Source organism: Watersipora subatra, chromosome 4 (genome assembly GCF_963576615.1).
Source record: "Watersipora subatra chromosome 4, tzWatSuba1.1, whole genome shotgun sequence".
NCBI classification, from domain to species: domain Eukaryota; kingdom Metazoa; phylum Bryozoa; class Gymnolaemata; order Cheilostomatida; family Watersiporidae; genus Watersipora; species Watersipora subatra.
Window position 1 is genome coordinate 49123793 of NC_088711.1, and position 19635 is coordinate 49143427.

The 19635-nt window shown below is 35.3% G+C and overlaps 2 protein-coding genes across 4 annotated transcripts in view; one reads left to right on the forward strand and one right to left on the reverse strand.

Moving 5' to 3' along the window:
• The window catches only part of LOC137395080 (trimeric intracellular cation channel type 1B.1-like), a 43059-nt gene extending 32144 nt beyond the window's left edge, over positions 1-10915 (forward strand). For 2 of the 3 annotated variants that reach the window (XM_068081868.1, XM_068081870.1), the window contains 4 exons: positions 1079-1263; positions 5222-5309; positions 7030-7317; positions 10349-10915. In XM_068081868.1, coding sequence (XP_067937969.1) covers positions 1079-1263; positions 5222-5309; positions 7030-7306 — 550 coding nt within the window. In that variant the 3' untranslated portion in view covers positions 7307-7317; positions 10349-10915. Of the gene's footprint in view, positions 1-1078; positions 1264-4564; positions 4653-5221; positions 5310-7029; positions 7318-10348 lie in introns of all 3 variants that reach the window. The other variant, XM_068081869.1, reaches the window with a different exon arrangement.
• A 284-nt stretch (positions 10916-11199) lies between these two features.
• LOC137394322 (serine-rich adhesin for platelets-like) lies at positions 11200-19013 on the reverse strand. The gene is made up of 8 exons (XM_068081040.1): positions 18871-19013; positions 18070-18201; positions 16913-17051; positions 15525-15707; positions 14813-14987; positions 13384-14369; positions 12159-12283; positions 11200-11332 (listed from the first exon to the last, which is right to left on the reverse strand). The coding sequence occupies exons 1-8, from the start codon at positions 19011-19013 to the stop codon at positions 11200-11202; spliced, it is 2016 nt and encodes a 671-aa protein (XP_067937141.1).
• Positions 19014-19635: the final 622 nt, after the last annotated feature.

The window sequence follows — 19635 nt, forward strand, 5'->3', positions numbered from 1 at the left end:
TTTCGACAATCCCATATGTAGCTAAACAAATTGGGATTGATGCTGGGAAAATCCAACTAGATGCATTTGCACCATTTTTGCACCAACTAGACCCATTTTGCAGGTCATTTACGTGGATTTGTATTTAGCTTTGTTAGTATGTTGCTCAAAAATTATGACTTTCAGTCATATTGTATAAGTTTAATGCACGTGAAAATGTGTAGACACTCAGACAAAGCTCCATTTCTAACTAACACGTTACATTTGTAGCAGTTATTATGAACTTTCCAACAATTACATCAGCCATCCCTTACTTTACAGAAAGTAAATTCTTATTCTCTTAATCTTGCTCACCAGGCTGTCATGCCTAGAATGAGGATATTTCACGTAGCTCAATTACAGCTGAACTTGTTGCCAAATTTTGGAAACTAGTTTTAAAAGTTTGCGATGATGACATCATTTGCTAGTTTCCTCAATTAAATGATGATATCATCACCAGGTTATGACTTTAGCTGCAATTAAACTCCAGAGCTGATACGTTGCTTAAAATTGATCGAAAATTAATTTAATTAATGTAATTTGATGTTTCGGCAGTTTATAATAGAAGAGTTATTTATTGTTGTTTTTAAATGTTATCATAGCTGTCATTCGTGCCTTGCAGTTCTGAACCGCAAATAGTAATCCGTCGTTTGGCACACTATTCTATAATAATTTAACTTCTTTGGGGATAGACTGAGAGAAAATTTTAATAACAAGCAATGAGCTCTTAACAGCGATTACGCAAAGGATAATAATAATTTCAGCGAAAAATCTTCATTTGTTCTTAAAATTATGTTGTCATTCTGAAGTCTGTGACAACTCTATATAAATGTTTTATTTCATATCGTAGTCATAGTCGTAACCAGATTTTCTTAAATGATTGTTTCTAAAAGTAATAGTAGCATTTTTTCCTTACTTTAATATTGTATATACTTACGCGTAGGTCTTTACCTACCTTAACATAACACAAAGGAGCTTGGGTAATGTACTTCATACATAATAATACACATCTGTATAGCTCTATGTGTGAGTATGGATTGATAACTCCGTATCTTGGTAGGTATGTTGTCAACTACACACCGGCTGACATAGCATACAAGCTGCTCTCTTTTAAACTATTCAAGTTGATAATATCATGCATGAAGGAGGTACACAGGGTGTACGGCATCCATGCAGGAGTTATTCTCGCTTACAAGAAGTACCCATCGCAATACCTCCTGCAGGTCATCGCTGGAATTCTAAAAGGTTTGTCTACTGAGAGTGGATAGTGTAGAAAAATGCCAACAATCGTATCTTCATAATTCCTAAAGACCTCAAAACACGCATCTTTACTCTGTATTACTTCCGTTTACAAGTATTTGTGGTGGCGCTTCCTTCTGTTGCGACTATTGCTACATCCGTAGGCCTACTCCATAATGCTATTATGTACTTCTATAGGTTTATTATATATTATTGCTCTTCATTACGCTCTAAGGCTATGATGTGGACAGTTATGACCAGTGTCTAAATACCCTTAATGACGACCAACTAAATGTGTTTTTAGATATTTCCTGTTTAAAATACTCAAATCGAATCTCCAAGCTGCCTGACAATACCTTACATTCCTACTTCCATAAAACTGCTACACCTTAGACCAGACACCAGCACCTTACCAATTTACATTTTACATCAGGGTTCTCCAAAAGAGCATTTTCTTTAAATACACATAATTTACTTTACTATTTTTGTTTTTGTCTCTTGGTCCTATTTGCTTTAAACGACCTTGACCTGTGTAAATAAAGTTATCATCGATCTATCTACTCTAGACAACTACTGTGGTGTGTTCTGGGTAATTTGAACCTCTGCAATGCAAACTTCCTATCAACTCAAACTCTCTCTAATTATTGATTATTTCTTAAAGTGATTATTTCTTTGCTTCCACTTTTTTCTTTGTAATGTTATAGTACTATGACTTCATACTGCTAGTACTAGATCACTACTACCACTATATACTACTACTATGTACTACTACTACTATGTACTGCTACTACTATGTAATACTACTACTACTATGTACTACTACTACTATATACTACTACTATGTACTACTACTATGTACTACTACTATATACTGCTAATCTATGCTACTACTGTACCTAGGTATATATGTATATAAATTTTAGTGTGTGTCTGTTGGTCTGTCCAGTTATAGTAATAAAGTTTTAGAAACTAAAAGTGCCCCTCGTACGGAATTTTAACACGGAACCTACAGGTCTGCGGGCAGGCGTGCTAAACCATTAGGCTATGGGGCTAAATTGCTTTACAATGAATTAATAGTTCGAATCATACTTATTACACCTGCCAATCTTTAAAGCTGATTGGTTAAAACACTCAGACTTCAACTAACGCGCTAGAAGGGCACGGTACAATCTTTATCCTAACACTCAAGTTATACTAACGGCTATTGTTATGTTAAGATTAACTAGAAGTTATTTAAAATTATTGGGTAGCAAAACTTAGCAACAATTAAAAATAAACTATTTTATGCAAAACTTATTTTGTTACTCATGCAAGATCGGGCATTCAGCTAGTATTAATATATGCTACTACTATATACTACTACATGTAAATGCTAGTTCTATATACGACTTTAAGCTATTTCTACATTACTCTACTAGTACGGCTGTGCTACTACTCTCAACTGCTATGCTGCATAACGACTACATTACTCTACTAGTACGGCTGTACTACTACTCTCAACTGCTATGCTGCATAACGACTACATTACTCTACTAGTACGGCTGTACTACTACTCTCAACTGCTATGCTGCATAACGGCTACATTACTCTACTAGTACGGCTGTACTACTACTCTCAACTGCTATGCTGCATAACGGCTACATTACTCTACTAGTACGGCTGTACTACTACTCTCAACTGCTATGCTGCATAACGGCTACATTACTCTACTAGTACGGCTGTACTACTACTCTCAACTGCTATGCTGCATAACGACTACATTACTCTACTAGTACGGCTGTACTACTACTCTCAACTGCTATGCTGCATAACGGCTACATTACTCTACTAGTACGGCTGTGCTACTACTCTCAACTGCTATGCTGCATAACGGCTACATTACTCTACTAGTACGGCTGTGCTACTACTCTCAACTGCTATGCTGCATAACGACTACATTACTCTACTAGTACGGTTGTACTACTACTCTCAACTGCTATGCTGCATAACGGCTACATTACTCTACTAGTACGGCTGTACTACTACTCTCAACTGCTATGCTGCATAACGGCTACATTACTCTACTAGTACGGCTGTGCTACTACTCTCAACTGCTATGCTGCATAACGACTACATTACTCTACTAGTACGGCTGTGCTACTACTCTCAACTGCTATGCTGCATAACGACTACATTACTCTACTAGTACGGTTGTACTACTACTCTCAACTGCTATGCTGCATAACGACTACATTACTCTACTAGTACGGCTGTGCTACTACTCTCAACTGCTATGCTGCATAACGACTACATTACTCTACTAGTACCGGCTGTACTACTACTCTCAACTGCTATGCTGCATAACGACTACATTACTCTACTAGTACCGGCTGTGCTACTACTCTCAACTGCTATGCTGCATAACGACTACATTACTCTACTAGTACGGCTGTGCTACTACTCTCAACTGCTATGCTGCATAACGACTACATTCAAACCTCAACATACAATCATATCAAGATAGAATATAAAATATGAGCAGATATTTGATTTGACATCTAAATTGATTTTCAACATTTACTGGTTGAAGCTCATGATCATCAGGGTTTTAGTGAAAGTGATGAAGCTCATGAAAATTTTGCAATAAATTTCAAAAATATAACAATAAAAAATAACTTTATAATCATAAGATATTATTAATGTATTAATATAGTATAGTATTTAAATGTGATGTATTAATATAGTATAGTATTTAAATGTGTTGTATTAATATAGTATAACATTTAAATGTAATTTTTTAATATAGTTGTATATATTGAAATATATTATATATAATATAATATATATAATATAATATATATTATATATATTATATATATAATTGTATTTAAATGTATTCTATTATAAGTTGAAGTAAGTTACATCAGGTATCTCTAACACCAGTTATACATTCACTCGCCTGTCTCTCAGGTACACTGACAACTGCAACCTATTTTTACTGATTGTTACTTTATCAATTTAGTCCTTTACAAATTAGTTGATTTTGTATTTGCTTTCTTTTACATAGTTTTATTAACTGGAATTGTTTTAAGGCAGTAAATATTAGGGAGGTATTGGTGGTGTTTGGGCTGCAAACCTTGGTGGTGTATTTCTAAGGAAGTGCATGTATTTACACCATTATATAAAGGTTTAATATATTAAACAGGCATGAATGGAGAAGTTTGACTGCAACACAACTGCTTACTATATATTCTGTAATGACCAGCAGTTATGGGTATAACCAATTTGATATTTTGTACCAATGACCTCTTCTCATTACCACGCTCAGGTGCAGAAGGAGAGATCATGCTATCTTCTGCTCGGTTTATAATCGGACTTTTCCGTCCAAGAGAGAGCATTTTTCTCTTCCCTGATTTGTAAGTTGAACGAATGCACAAGTCGTGCTTGTCACGATAACATTGTATGCCTAATTAGAGGCTTTGCAAATGTTATCATGTTCAAGCTTGGACACTTGCTGTCAAACAGGTTCGAGCTGAACAATTAGCCTCTTTACCTGAAACCCTTGGATACAAAAAGTAAACATATTATATTGACACATTCTAATAAATTTGTTTAATTTTCACTGATCATTTTCAATAAAAGTGTAATTTTGCAGCAAGCATTGTTCAACTATTTGACAAATAAAGTCAAACTTGCAAAAACCGACTACAAAGGCTAAGATGTTTTCTCAGACCTGAAATGGTGGGCGAGGGAAAGACATTTTACAAAAAATATATTGCAAAGTGTGTGTTTTCAAAAATTAAAAGTAGTACACGAAAACTGATTGTTAGGCCACTGAGTGCCTTACAACTCGGATGACGACCTGTCTCTGACTCGCACTCCACAAATATATATCGGAAAAATTGACTTTCTTTTTCTCGTCCTCCATTTAAGATGGCTATTATTATTAATGAGTGCAGCTCATAATTCCAGAATGTTCTATCAGGTAGTTCATACGTGTGGATGAAGCCTTTTGAACGGTTCGTAAGAGGCTTCTGGGCACCAACTAGCAATGAATTTCTGCAGCCCAGTTTGTGAGTATCAAGTGGGACCTCTCTTTTTATTTCTCTGCTATCCCTCGTGTTCCACCTCAGTCCACATCCTATTTAGTTTCCCGACCTTTACCTTTGTTATAGCGCATTCATATAGAGTGAGATTTGCATGAAACTGGCTTTCTTAGAGTTTTCTCCACAATGTCAAGTGAAGACAATTTCTGTAGTTAGTACCCTGCTTGTTTTGATGCTATTGAAAGTGAGGTGGTATCTAAGGCTTTGTTTATACTAGAATCCCATGTCAGTGGTAGCACTCTTAAATGTAGAGAAAAACAAAATTATAAAAGTTGTATAAATGACATCATGCTGTGTTTATTATTATTGCAGCTACAAAGTATTCAGTAGCTATTATTTCTGTTTAATAAATGCAAAAATGTTTTTGTGGTTGTCCAATGCAACTTTGTGGCTGAACATCACTTGTTTTGTAACACCTACATTAACATCACTCTAGTTTCATTATTTCACTGTAATGTAAACAAGTCGCTCATGAAGTAGATAAAAAGCTTTACAAGTTCACTCAAGAAGTGTGTTTTTCACAAAGAGCCAATTTTTCTTTTTATATTTACATGAAAAATGGAAAAATTTTATTCAAATAATTAAACATCTTCAAATATTATAATCTTTCAACTGGTAACCTGTAGGAAAGTGTCTGTCAAACCTAACTTTACCATTCCATTGTCAGGTGTTTATACGGTAAGGTGTTGGCCAATTCTCTAACACTCAGTGCTAATCCTCTCTCAGGGTTGTCTGTTCTCTTCTTTCTTGCTAAGTTATACTTACCGTACACTCTTGCTTTGGCAACTGAAGAGCTCAGTGCTTGAGTTCCTAAACACTACATGCGACTAAGTTTTCTGCACAATGTTCATATTAGAAATGTTTCATTTACTCAAGAACATCTCGTTTAAGAAATCTGCGTGAAAAGTCAAACTTTACCCTTTTAAAATTGCTCCATTATATAACACAACTTTTCTCTAAAACGAGATTTGGAAATTTTCAGAACTGAGCTGTTCAGTTAAATTTGAACTTAATTTCAAAGATTGTTGCTATGGTAACCGCTAACCAATGTATCAACAACTCGCTAATACTCATAAGGTTATGCAGGTAAACATGCTCAGAAGTAGTTGGTATATACGTTTTAGATGCTGCGGTTTGTGTGTCTAAGCAACCCGACAATAGCTGTTTTTATTAAATTCTGATGGTTTCCTTTTAAACTACATGTACTTTAGGACTGACCGCTGGTTTCATAGACAAGGTGCCATAACTCCTATGATATGTGATTATGCACATTAAACCTACATGTAGAAGTTGGGTTTTGTTTGGAATCACTCAACCTACTCTTATGTTGATGCACTCTACCAGCTAACTTTGAAACTGAAAAAGTACATATTTTATAGCTGTGAATTGACAACATTGCCCTGCTTATTGTTATACTTCCTTATCTGTCAATCTACACTCAGATTTTATCAATTATTATTATTTCACGTCAAGATTTTCGTATGCCTTTAATTTTTATTTACAAAATTATTCTGAAATCGATTTACATGTTTGCATATTTATGGTAAAAAACCTTTTTGCTCATTATTATACAAAGTGTACAGATGCACGTTACAGTTTCATTTTTACATAATTTTGAGTTTTTACAAAGTTTTAATAGCACTTAATATTCATGCGTACAAACTATAACTTTCATCATCATTTGTAGCGTGCTCAAAGGCAGTACCGTCATCTCGGTTCTTTTTGTGCTGAGGGCCGCTCACATCATCCACATAGAACACACAATTGTCTTCTCCTGCTCTATCGCTGTGCTCATCTACCTGCGAATATCAATGATGCTCCTCGGCACTAGGGACCCATTCCTTCCTTTTGAAAATCTCATTTGCTCAGTCATCTTTGGCGGAATGTGGGATGCCTTAAGGAGGGCCCGTGCCGAACCTGTTAATGGAGCTATTACATCGGAGGCTAAACTCAAGAAGTCCTAAAAATGTGTCATGTAAGAGGATTTATGTACTGATATTCCTAGTAATTCTTGACATAGCCTAAATTCTTTCCTAATAGGCACTGGTAGTGCTATATGACCACTTCTAGAATGCGTTAGTCAGATTTATGATGAGGATTTACTTCGAGACATTTGCATGATGGTAAAATGCTGGCAGTTTGGCTGCCAGGATTTGGAAATGTTTCCTTGACTCTATTGAATAGTTGTGTTGTACATAAGATTTTGTTATTAATACTATTACAATATGAGCGCTTCTTATTATCATATTACTAGCTGTGCTACCTGGCGTTGCCCGGGTAATTATAAGTCTTTGGTAAAAAAGTTGATTTATATTTAACATATAACAGCATTTGACATTCTAACTTTCAAACTACATATCATGAGAAAATTTTTAATGGATAACTTCTGGTGGAACAGTGACCTTTTTTATGTACACACACTTTTATGCTAGAATAGTTATTATCAATTCATCATATTCAGTATTTTTTTTTCAGTTCGTATTAATTGTATCATTACTGAATCAGCTTTTATTGTAATTGTAGCAAAACAGATATAATTCAGTTATTACTTGCTAATTATTTCACATTTACATTTAAACCTTTTATAGTCATTTTTTATTATTTGACCTGCTCAGAACATTTTCATCACAATATGAAGTTGGAAAGTTACAGTTGCTTGACAAAGTTTGAAAACCTTCAGCTGTTTTTATTTTTTCTCTTAATTTGTTTCAACTACACAAAACACTAAAAAAACAACTACACAATGGATACTGAGGGCAAATGTAAAAATGAGATATTGTACTGTTTTTGTTTGACCGAACGAAAAGAGAATGTCGAAGCTCTTCCCATAAATGTCCGCGTGAAAAGAATTGGCCTTGACCCCATATATAGTAATTGAACATTACAAAAAAAGAATTTCTTAACAGGGGCATCGTAAAGTGTGGGCGCAATGCTGAAATAATAGCTATAGCTGGACAATCAAATGACGAATACACGAATACACATATGACCAACTTTGAGAAATACATATATAGATTGCTATATCGCATGGATTACTAAACATATAGCAGCATATTATATCGCTAATTGAATAGTACTATGTGTAAGTCACATTGTTATAGGTTACATATACGTATATGTATATGCATTTCTATTTACTCAGTAATGAATCATATTATTTTATATGTAGTAATAAGCATGTATGTTATATAATACAGTGGTGATCATAAGTATGGGACTGCCTAAAATAATACGTTATTTGTTATTAATTCATAGTATAAGTATTTATTTGATGGGAATATGGGCATCAATGGGAATATGGGCATCAATGGGAATATGGGCATCAATGGGAATATGGGCATCAATGGGAATATGGGCATCAATGGGAATATGGGCATCAATGGGAATATGGGCATCAATGGGAAGCTAAGGATGGTCTACACATGAATGTTATTAAATATCAACTGATATTTGACTTTTAACCTGGTTTTGATATAATCTTATGACAAGTCTTATAAAAGCTAAGCTTATATTCGTTGACAAAATTGACCAAATTGAACATACATGTACATGTATGCGGTTTTTAATTGATTTTTAAACATACGTATGCGTGTAACTTTTTGAAGATAAATGTTAGCATTTTAATATTTAGTTGGCAAGCCCTTATTGTCAATCACAGGATAGGATAAAATTAGTGCCCAATAAATACAATGTAGATGATACTTCTTGAAAGTAATTTTGATGACAGTGTATACAAAACTTGCTTCTCAAATATGTATTGTATGTATGGTCCGAGAGAATAAAGAGAGTTCATGCCATAAATAACAAAGAAAATTACTAGGTAGTGTATAATCATGGTCACCACTGTATGTTACGATGTGAAGTACTAATGTGTGTAATATTGTAATAATATGATTATTATCCCACAAACAAACGTGCGGAAGCGAAGTATGAGAGTTTTTATGATAAATGCATGTGCACACAACTTATGAAAATTATTCATCAACAATGAGACGAACCCTCGTCTCGAAATTTCATCAACAAATTTAACTATCGTTTTGTAGATTAGTTAAAGTATAATAATGATATAAAACACATAGAAGCCTATTTAAGTATGTTACTAAGTCTTTGTAAATTATCGAAATTCTCTTAAAACTTACCCATCTGATCGGATTAAACACAAATAAACAGATTTATTAGGACGAAAATCGTCACAAAACGCTTGAAAAGCTTTGTTTAATAAAAGTTAAGACCGGAAATTGAAATGCCGGGCGACAGAGAATAGAACGATTAAGTCGTGCGCATTTCGCGAAAAAATAACGTGCACATTTCACCAGTCTATGGCATTGTCAACGGTTTCTGTAATTAACGTAGGAGTACTGAATTCGTTTCATTTTTGCCGATTTCAAACTGACATTTTAGACACTTGAGTACTTTGGTATTCTAACTGATGTCCAACGTAGTGTAAGTAAAGGAAATGACGATATTTTTTCTAACGATTCTTATGAGATTATTACGATATTTAATTATAAGTTTGGATGACTACAGAACAATGACTATGTAGTACATACTTTCTAAAAATCTATATAAATATCACAACTTCTTGATATCGTTAACTATGACGTTTTTAAATGTAAACAAAATTGTGCATTGGTTTTATATTATTACTATATTAATAATATTGATTATTCTAATAATATCAGTGCATTTACTTCTAATATTGGCCAATATTGCATTTCTCCTATTGCAGGGGAAGAGATATAAACATATAATCTTTTCCTTTCATTATTGCTGTTTGTTGTATATAATAACACCCACACCCAGTCCATTACAGCTACCATTGCAGTTGCCTTATTGCACCGCAGGGCCATTTGACTGCTAATATTGCATTTCTCAACAATCAGTACCCTTTCTTTTTTTCCAATATCACTTTGGTTGTGGGCTGTATGACATTGGAATTTCTAGTTGTAATAATCATATTGTAATAATGTGATTATTACAATATTATATTATTTTTTATTTTTTAGATGTTTTTCGCAACAAGTGTTTGTCAAGCAAGCGCCATTTCGATTATGGAGACATCTAGAGAGCACAAGTGTCACACCTTGCTCAACATCCATTAGATTTACCAGCCCTAGTCCACCCTCTCTTCATTCTCCCCGTTTGTCTTATTTTCATCCTTTATATTTCCTATGTCATGCTGTTTTGTTACAGATAAATCTGTTGATAGAATCTCTTATATTTGAGTTGTCTTACCTTGTCAAGTAAGAGCATCGTATGCTTCCCATAAAAGGCAATATTTTTGTTAGACATTTGTTACTGCATTACAAAAATTATTAATGGTTTTACATTTTTAAGATATCTCAAGACCGAATAACTTTACAGCTTTGGTATTTCCATTGCTTGTACCTAATGACTGCTGCATGAGTTATCTCCCCTGGTGATCTACTACAATTTCTATGTAATTCTTTCACTTCTTGTAACAGCTGCACAAATATCATCAATTTTTTTTACCATTTTAGGTCAACTAAGTTGTTTTCAGCGATTTAGATTTGCTGTGATGTAAGATATTATCTGAGACAATACAGAAACCTGATAACATGAAATCACCTTTTTACGTTAGATTAATCTTAATTTCATGTAAGGCACACGATTCGTCTTTTTTATAATTTTACGATTTTTATTTTCATTCAATTTTTCATCACATTAAAAATATTACCTTACTTTAAAAACTTGAAAGAGTAAACAATTCCATCCTTTGTTGTTCAAAAGAGTGGAGTTGTTTACACAATGTAAATGGTTTGGGTAGAAACACTCCTGGTTAAAAACTAATCATTGGCCGCGCTCAACCAATCAGAGATGGTAGTAAGATTCCAGTCTACATGTACCACGGGTCTTCTTGATTCCTGTGATGAAGTCTTATGTGTCGGTTCATACGATACTCCGTTTGTCCAACACTACGGCTCTGTATGACAACTCCACAGTGTGAGCACTTGTATGAGGTGCGTTTTCTATAAAATGGCAATATTTATGTTTGAGCAACTAGCTAAATGAAAGTGTACACACCACAAACACTATATATGCTAAAAACACGCCTGTAGTATCATTTATTTTCATTCTGAAACAAATTAACGATTTTTAAGGTTTCTCGCTACTAATTGCGAAGACAGCCAGTCACCTATCTATAAACATTGATTTACTGAAGTTTTGTTGCAGCATGACAGGTCATGACAGGTCATGACAGGTCATGATTTAAAATCAACTCCACAGTACATGTTATGTATAAATTGAATCATTGCTATGAAATGCGTATTGACCACAGACATATACTGCACAAAATAAAAAACAAAATGGTGGCTATGAAATGAAAATCAAATTCCCAAGACTAGCTAGCTATGGAGCTATCCTGACTGTCAGGCTGAACAGGTGGCCCGGTTGGCTCTAAAATCTTAGTGCATGTTTTACTACACAAGCTTAAAACAATTTTTTAATGTTGAGTGTTGTACCAGACAAAAAATAAACATGTGGATTAAGTGCTGCTTGGCAGCATTGTTAACATAGACATAGTTCTCATAGACATAGCATTGTTAACATAGACATAGTTCTCATAAACATAGCATTGTTAACATAGACATAGTTCTTATAGACCTAGCATTGTTAACATAGACCTAGTTCTCATAGACAGCATTGTTAATATAGACATAGTTCTCATAGACATAGCATTGTTAACATAGACATAGTTATCATAGATATAGCATTGTTAACATAGACATAGTTCTCATGGAAATGAAACGGGTGAAAGCAAGTGCAAGTTAACAGATATAAACGCTTGCTCACCGAGAACTGCGAGATGGCCGAGATAGCTTCTTTGTGGCCTGCTTGATATTTTCTTCTAAAGACGTTTTATTGGCTGTTGACTTTGTCGTGTCAGACACAAGAGAGTCCATATCCGTGCTCGTTTTCTAAAATAGAGCACATGTGTAAAAGTAATACAATAGCAAGCGTGTTCGCTCACAGCATGTAGCAAACACTCTTCAAGCACGCTTAGAGGTTAAGATGAAAGACATTTGTAAACGGAATTCAGCTTCGTAGACTGACACCCTCTCACCAGCGCCATTCTATGCTACACCAACATTTGAAGCTCTCAAAAAATAGCTCTGGTATATTTGTAACACATATGCATTATTATTAGCATTACAATTAGGATCAAAGATCTACATTATATCCTGCCTTAAATGTAACGACAAGTATTATAGCATTCGCTTGTCCCAGCCACCTGTGTATGGTGAGACCTTAGCAACATCAGACAAAACCTCCCAGCATAGATGGGCACGCTCACACAATATTTGCAGTCACAACTTATTAGAACACCAATACTGTTGAAAAATGTTATAACTTACGTTTGTAAGCAACATGGCAAACTATACCATTGTGCAGAAAGGTTTAGTAGAGCTTCACTTCAAAAATCCATAATGTCAGTTATCTTATAATATAAATATCTACACTATATCCTAGAACTTACAGAGTTAACATAAAGACACCTATAACAAAAGGTTAGGTTAGACACTATAATTTGCCTATAGCTTTTGGATATGACAATTTAATTGTTTGGTGGAGATTTTAAGGTAGACAATTCCAAAATTGCCACTATGTGAAGAGATATCGCCATTTGTATAAACTACATAATTGTGAAATGACAATTTATCCCACATCTGATAATTTTCAGTCTGAGTGATACGACGGTAATTAAAACGCACTGGCATTCTAGTCTTATAAGTTCATTCCAAGCCTTCCAAGCACACAGATATTCATGAAATAAATGTTTATAATTATCACGAACACAAAACGATTTTTTTTAAGAGAAAATATACAAAAAAATATTACCGAAAATTTACAAGTTTTTTTTACATAATAATAACGCGTTATATAGCAAATCGTTCATTTGCTATATTGAATTGTCTGGTAATCTGTAGAAATTGTGAAGTGCTAGACCTACCAAGTAATCCTATCATTAAGATCTGTTAACCAAAGCACAACTTGACACCAGGAAAGAAGCACTTACAAAAGTGAATGGTGTGGTGGTTTGAGCCTGGGATGAATGTTGACCAGAAACAGCCTTGTTGCTGAACAAGTTCTTGTTTAAGGGTGGGAAGGCGATGTCAACGTCTCGATCTGGTGAAGACATTCGAGAAACCGAGGAAAAGCTTGGATTCTTCATTTCTTTTCGGCCATCCAACCCACTATGGCACTCACAGTCTACAGACGAAATGCTTGGTGTCTGCGATAGAGTTTTTCTTTTGCCTTGCTTTGCCTGATTAACAGCCTTAACATCAATATTCTTATAATCTTCAGGAGTAGGCTCTGCGAGGCCCCACAATAGAATGGAGCCGAGGCTAGATGATGAGGAATCTAACGCCGTGTCTTGACTGATATCAGAATTAGATTGTTTAGGCAAGCTCTGTTGAGAGAGGGTGTCAAAGAGCCAATGCATCGCCTGTGAAAGCGATTCATTGCTCGTATTTAGGTCTTTTCTTGTTTGAATGTCGGTACTTGACAGATCTTCTTGAAATGCTTTGATCATTGCTTCACCCAGCGACCATAAACTTGATTTGCTCTCAGAAGTTGGTTTTGGCGCAGTCTGCTCCTCACCAACATTCAGCAACTTTTCTAGCACTTTTCTCATGCTCGTTGAGTGCTTAACGTCTTTCGAAAGCCTGTCTCGTACTAGGTTGTCAGCGCTGTTGCTCGGAGTTGGAGGATACGAGTTCTTTTTTATCAGATCATGCGTCGATGACTCGGTTGCGAAGAGAGCTCTGATAGCTTCTAGAATCGACGCATCACTTTTTACAGAGTGACGGCTAGTAGTCGTACTAGCGAGGCTGGGTGTTGAATAGATCTCAAAAAGCCGTCTCATCGCCTCACCAAGAGAGTCGGAACTTTCTGTGTTTTCAGCGACAGGCTTTGATTCGTTGGTTTGCTCAGAGTTCAAAACCTTTTGTAAAAGTTTGAGAAAACTTTGCTGGTCATTTGTCAATGATGCAGGAAGAGCTGCAAAAAAGAAAAAGTCTGTATAATGGCGAATGATGCGAAGAGGAGAAGGGGGTGTTTCAGAAAAGTACAGCAATTTATGTTGCAATAAATAAAGAGAAACTTGATGATTTGAAGAGTAGAAAAGTGTAGCTAGAGTGTCTAAAAAAAGAGTGACCTAAGGCGTTAAAACAGATGTACTCCTAAATCACAGATGCTGGAATGAAGTCAGCCTAATCCGCAAATGCTTACTTATTGCAATTTTAAAGTGTGTTATGAACATAAAAATTGAGGTCATCATTTCATAGTTGTTTATCGAAACATATTGGGTATATGGTGAAATAGATCACCAGCATCACTCGCAGCAAAGCTTGACCCAACCACTTTTCAAAAAAAGTTAAACAGTTTTGACAAAAAATAAAAATATCTTATTTTTTGCTTGAGATGTTAAAGATAAAACTAACATCTGTCTGAAGTTGTTGTCTGCTTTTTTTCTGCTTGAGCACTAGGTGCATCATGGGACGGAGCAGCAGCATAGCTGGTGGCCTTCTGAACCACAGGAGGCCTTGTTACTTGACTGCCAGTGCCTATTTTCTTTGATTTTTGAGAACATCCGGTGTTGGCTCCTTCATCTTTAGTCTGCCATGCATAACAATTTTTAAATATTGCTGTTACGTATGTATATACACTCGTACTAATGCTAGTACAAAAATAACTATGTTACTGTGTATAAAATGTGTTTTATCTGCTCTGAAAGACAGACAAATTCTCAAATACTGGAAATATTACTTGATGAAGAAGGTCAAAATCTAAAAAATCGTACTGACAAAAGTTAAGATAAAACAAATGCTCAAGATAGTCGTTGGTTTTTACTTTTACCATTTAAAATTTTATAACAATGTCTACCAAAACCACAGATTAAAGTGTTTAACGTTGATAACATGCTTGAAGCTCTGCTTCAGTGTTAACAGTCATTACCAAAAGACTACATGGAGGAACATAAAAAGCACTTTGAAGTACACTGGAACAAAATCTATTGAGTAATATTATGCTATGCCACAGACAAACATTCCACGCAAATCATCTAGAGCAAAAGTAGAGATGAATTCTCTAGCTTTCATCGTCAAGCATTATACAATAACAATGACAACTCGGACAACAATAAAAGCCATTTACTTGAATTTTATCGGTGTTGGTCGACATCCTCCTTTGTGCCAGCTTCTTAGATCTCCAGCTACTCGTCTGCTTTCTGAGCAATTCAAGTGAGTCGTTATGTTGGAGGCAGCAGGCTTGACTCGCAAACAGTTTGCTCAGCAACTCGTACTCTTCTGTCTTCTGCTCCAACTTCTCCTCCAGATTCTACATTCACACAACCGTGCTTAACACTTCTACTCTCGACCATATTGTCTCTATTTACTGAATTTAGAATGTGTGCAGATTAACAAGTGTACTTCATAAAGAGCAAGTGCCACAGGTGGTGGCCTCACAACAGCTTCAGGTTTATCTGCGCTTCAAGATGATTAAATAATGGGGTTGTGGAGCAAGATCATTGGTCAGTGTTGTTAGGAGCAAGATTATTGGTCAATGTGGCTATAGAGCAAGACTATTGGTCAACGTTGCAGAGGAGCAAAGCTATTGATCAATGTGGCAGTGGAGTAAAGCTATTGTGGTCAATGTGGCTATAGAGCAAGACTATTGGTCAATGTGGCAGTGGAGTAAAGCTATTGTGGTCAACGTGGCAGTGGAGTAAAGCTATTGATCAATGTGGCAGTGAAGTAAAGCTATTGTGGTCAATGTGGCAGTGAAGTAAAGCTATTGATCAATGTGGCAGTGAACTAAAGCTATTGATCAATGTGGCAGTGAAGTAAAGCTATTGTGGTCAATGTGGCAGTGAAGTAAAGCTATTGTGGTCAATGTGGCAGTAGAGCGAGATTATTGGTCAATGTGGCAGTGGAGCAAGGGTGGGGTTTGGGGTTTGCGCAAAGAGATGAATAAAGAAGTCTTATATTTACCATCTGAAGCAATTTACACTATTTTTCTAAGCAATAAAGTAAAAGCCTTCACACTCCTAGCAGCAATCTACGATTTTGTGCAAAAATGGTTACTGGACTGTAAAATATCTACAGATTCAAAGGTTCCTATAGAAGCATAGAAATACATGCAAGCACGTAAAATCATGTGTGTAAAAATACCTGATATTCTGACATCTTCATAAAAGATTCTTAAAGACGAACTTATACCACATCCATACACAAGTATCAACAAAACTTAGGTATGATTGAAACGCACAGATTAAGCAAAAGTTCAATTATGAGGTCTATAGTTGCAAAGAGACCAGACAGAACAGAGACGTGTAACACTGCACCTTGAACACAATAGCCGACATGAGTTATAGCAACGATATCAACTAGTGATATCATTTCGTATGTATTGTTCTTCTGAGCATTTTAACCGTGATCAAGTTTTGTTGGTTTTAATCTAAAAACATCTTGGCAAACAGATCACCTCAAGCATCAACAATACTTGCAAATAAGTTAATCTTTAAGTATAAGGATAAGACAAACCTCGATGTGGGCAATGAGTACTTTGTTAATCTTCCTCATATCTTCCACAGATTCATCCGCTAGTTTACAGTCAGCCTTTTCTTTGATTTCCTTCTCCACCCTCACCAACTCCTTAGCATACTGAGAGTGTCTTTGGTTGCTAATAAGGTAGGAATTGCAAATCATTGTGACTATATATACAATTAGTAAAAGGATATCTGAGACACTTCAGCTAGAGACAGTTGCTCGTTTGGGACAGACTCAAGCCGACTGTGGCAAACCATTCAGTATGTCATATATCACGAGTTGGATGATGAAATACAATATATTATAAAATTGCTACTTTACAAATATTGAGAATGAAAATAATACTATTGAAAATAATAATAAGATAACAATAATATTGTAGACTACAGTATGATTATTATTTGAGTATTATCATCAATATTATGATGATAATATTGATGATGATAATATCAATATGATAGTATCATCATCGTTAGATATTGGAAAACATATTCTGCCAATATCTAACAAATATTGGAAGAATATGTTTCCCTTGTATTTGGAATTTTAAGCGCAGTACAAAATCTTGACAAATGTAACAGAAAAACAGATTCCTTAAGTGCAATTGTAGAATCAGTGAAAATACTTGATAAGACCTTGTGTTTTTCCTGTACTTCTATACTCTTACAGCAATCCCCACAAAAGCAACTAAATAATAACAACAATAATGCTTATTTAATGATAATAATCCTCAGTAATAGCAACCATCTAAATAGATTAATTTAACACAAATCGAAAATACATTACCATTAATTCCACCATAATAATACTGTAATAAAATACATTACCATTAATTCCACCATAATAATACTGTAATAAAATGCATAATAATCTTTACTATAATAAGAGCCATGTCCATCCATTCGTCTGCGCGGATGGAGATAAGAAAAAAGATTACAGGTTACAGGATCCAAACTCACTGCATTCAATTTATCAGCGCGCTACCTTTCTACATTAATGACTCACCTTGTAGAAGTTTGGGATAGTTATGTACATACTTATACTTTGGGCTTTATTTGCACATCTGACCATCTCTCGTGGCACACGTGACTGTCATGGCATTAGTAGTAATATAAATAGTAGCAATAATAATAATGGCGGTTTTGACGCACCTGACGAGCTTTAGAAGCTCCAGCTCTTGAGCGAGTTCATTGCACTTATCACACAGCATGTTGATGGTAGCGCTCTCCCCGTCTGCTGAATCACTGGTGACTTGAGACTTCTTGTACTCACTCCATCCCTGCCTGTAACATTGTGAAACTCAAAGTTGACATACAATGAAAACAATGAAGCGGGCGTTACAATTCTTTGCACCGTGATTCTTCATAAGTCAGTCGGCGTCTGTTGGTTGCTTTAACGGGTTAGACTCTCTTGTTGTATTTGAGGTTCCCTTTAAACTCCCAAACAGTTTTTTAACTTAAAATTAAAGTTTTTAAAATCAATAGAGTTTTATTTGCAACACTAGCTATATTTGGTGGTAGACTACCACTATAATTAATGTACAGTGCGGCTCTAAACTTTAAAACAAATTGGTTCGACGAAGTGTGTGATGGTTTTTTAAAAATAATATCATAGCCAACACCAGAGCACCCTATGACCATTTTTAAAACTGAGAGCATAAATGAACTACCTCAATCAAGCTAAACACATCATCACTCTGACTAAACTACCTTGAGTAAACTAGTCTGATGGAAAATTTGGTGCTTCCTGACGAGACCACCCTATAAACCATCCTACTTAAAGCTTTGAATTAGACCACCCTGAATGTACCAGCCTCTTTACAGCTTTTTGATTGTACCACCCTGAATGAACCAGTTGTGATAGACCAGCTAATATGAATACGCAAGCCTATTTCAGACGTAACAAACCACGAGAGTTATCTTCCCATCGATATGATATGAATATGTTCTTACTTGAGGTTGAGTGTCTCTCCATTGTTCCCATCAAGTAGGACCAGCTGATTGTTGCTGCAGATGATTTTAGAATAACCGTCAGTACTCAGTTGCTCAAGGATTCCGCTGATGTATGGAAGAACGAATCTTTTAAGGAAGACCATCTCTGGATCTTCGAAATTTACTGATTGTACTCCAACTAATTCCTTCGATCTGTTATCACTTGTCTCCACTTGCCGTAAAACTTTACCCACTTGCGTTTGCTGTTACAAGATATTCAAAAAAAATGTTTATAAAGTAATCAAAAAAGGTTTCTCCAACTTATTACAAAAAAACTGTTGAATAAATACTGTATACAATGTTTCACTTGTCGATACCAAATGATACAAACATTCATATTCAATAAAGATACAGATAGAGCGCCATCTATGTATTTCAATTATCTGCATAAAGTCTAGAATGTTCTTTTAGGATAATTATATGAGACACTCTTTCATAATTTTACAGTGGTGTCAACGATGAAGAGACTGGACATGATTGTAATGTACATAGCTGCGGTTCTATCATGTATGTGGTACGCCTCTACCTGCCTTGTACAGCAAAACAGTTAGGATCAAAGTCTAAATGCTTTTAATACTGACGAGCTAATTGTGCTCTTAGATACTTGCTGTCAAAAATACTCAGATCACATCTTCAACCTGCCTGACCATCCATTACATTCCAACTTTTCCAGAAGATTCCAATATACCTCAATCACCTCATACCAAACGGCACCACTTTGACAAT

What these genes read in the sequence shown, in the direction of transcription:
- LOC137394322 (XM_068081040.1), bottom strand. Translation starts at nt 19,013, where the DNA reads ATGGTCTTCCTTAAAAGATTCGTTCTTCCATACATCAGCGGAATCCTT. An exon ending in TACTCATTGCCCACATCGAG is followed by an intron (nt 15,708 to 16,912) that starts GTTTGTCTTATC and finishes GTGTGAATGTAG; the next exon opens with AATCTGGAGGAGAAGTTGGA. An exon ending in CGGCCATCTCGCAGTTCTCG is followed by an intron (nt 11,333 to 12,158) that starts GTGAGCAAGCGT and finishes GCCATTTTATAG; the next exon opens with AAAACGCACCTCATACAAGT.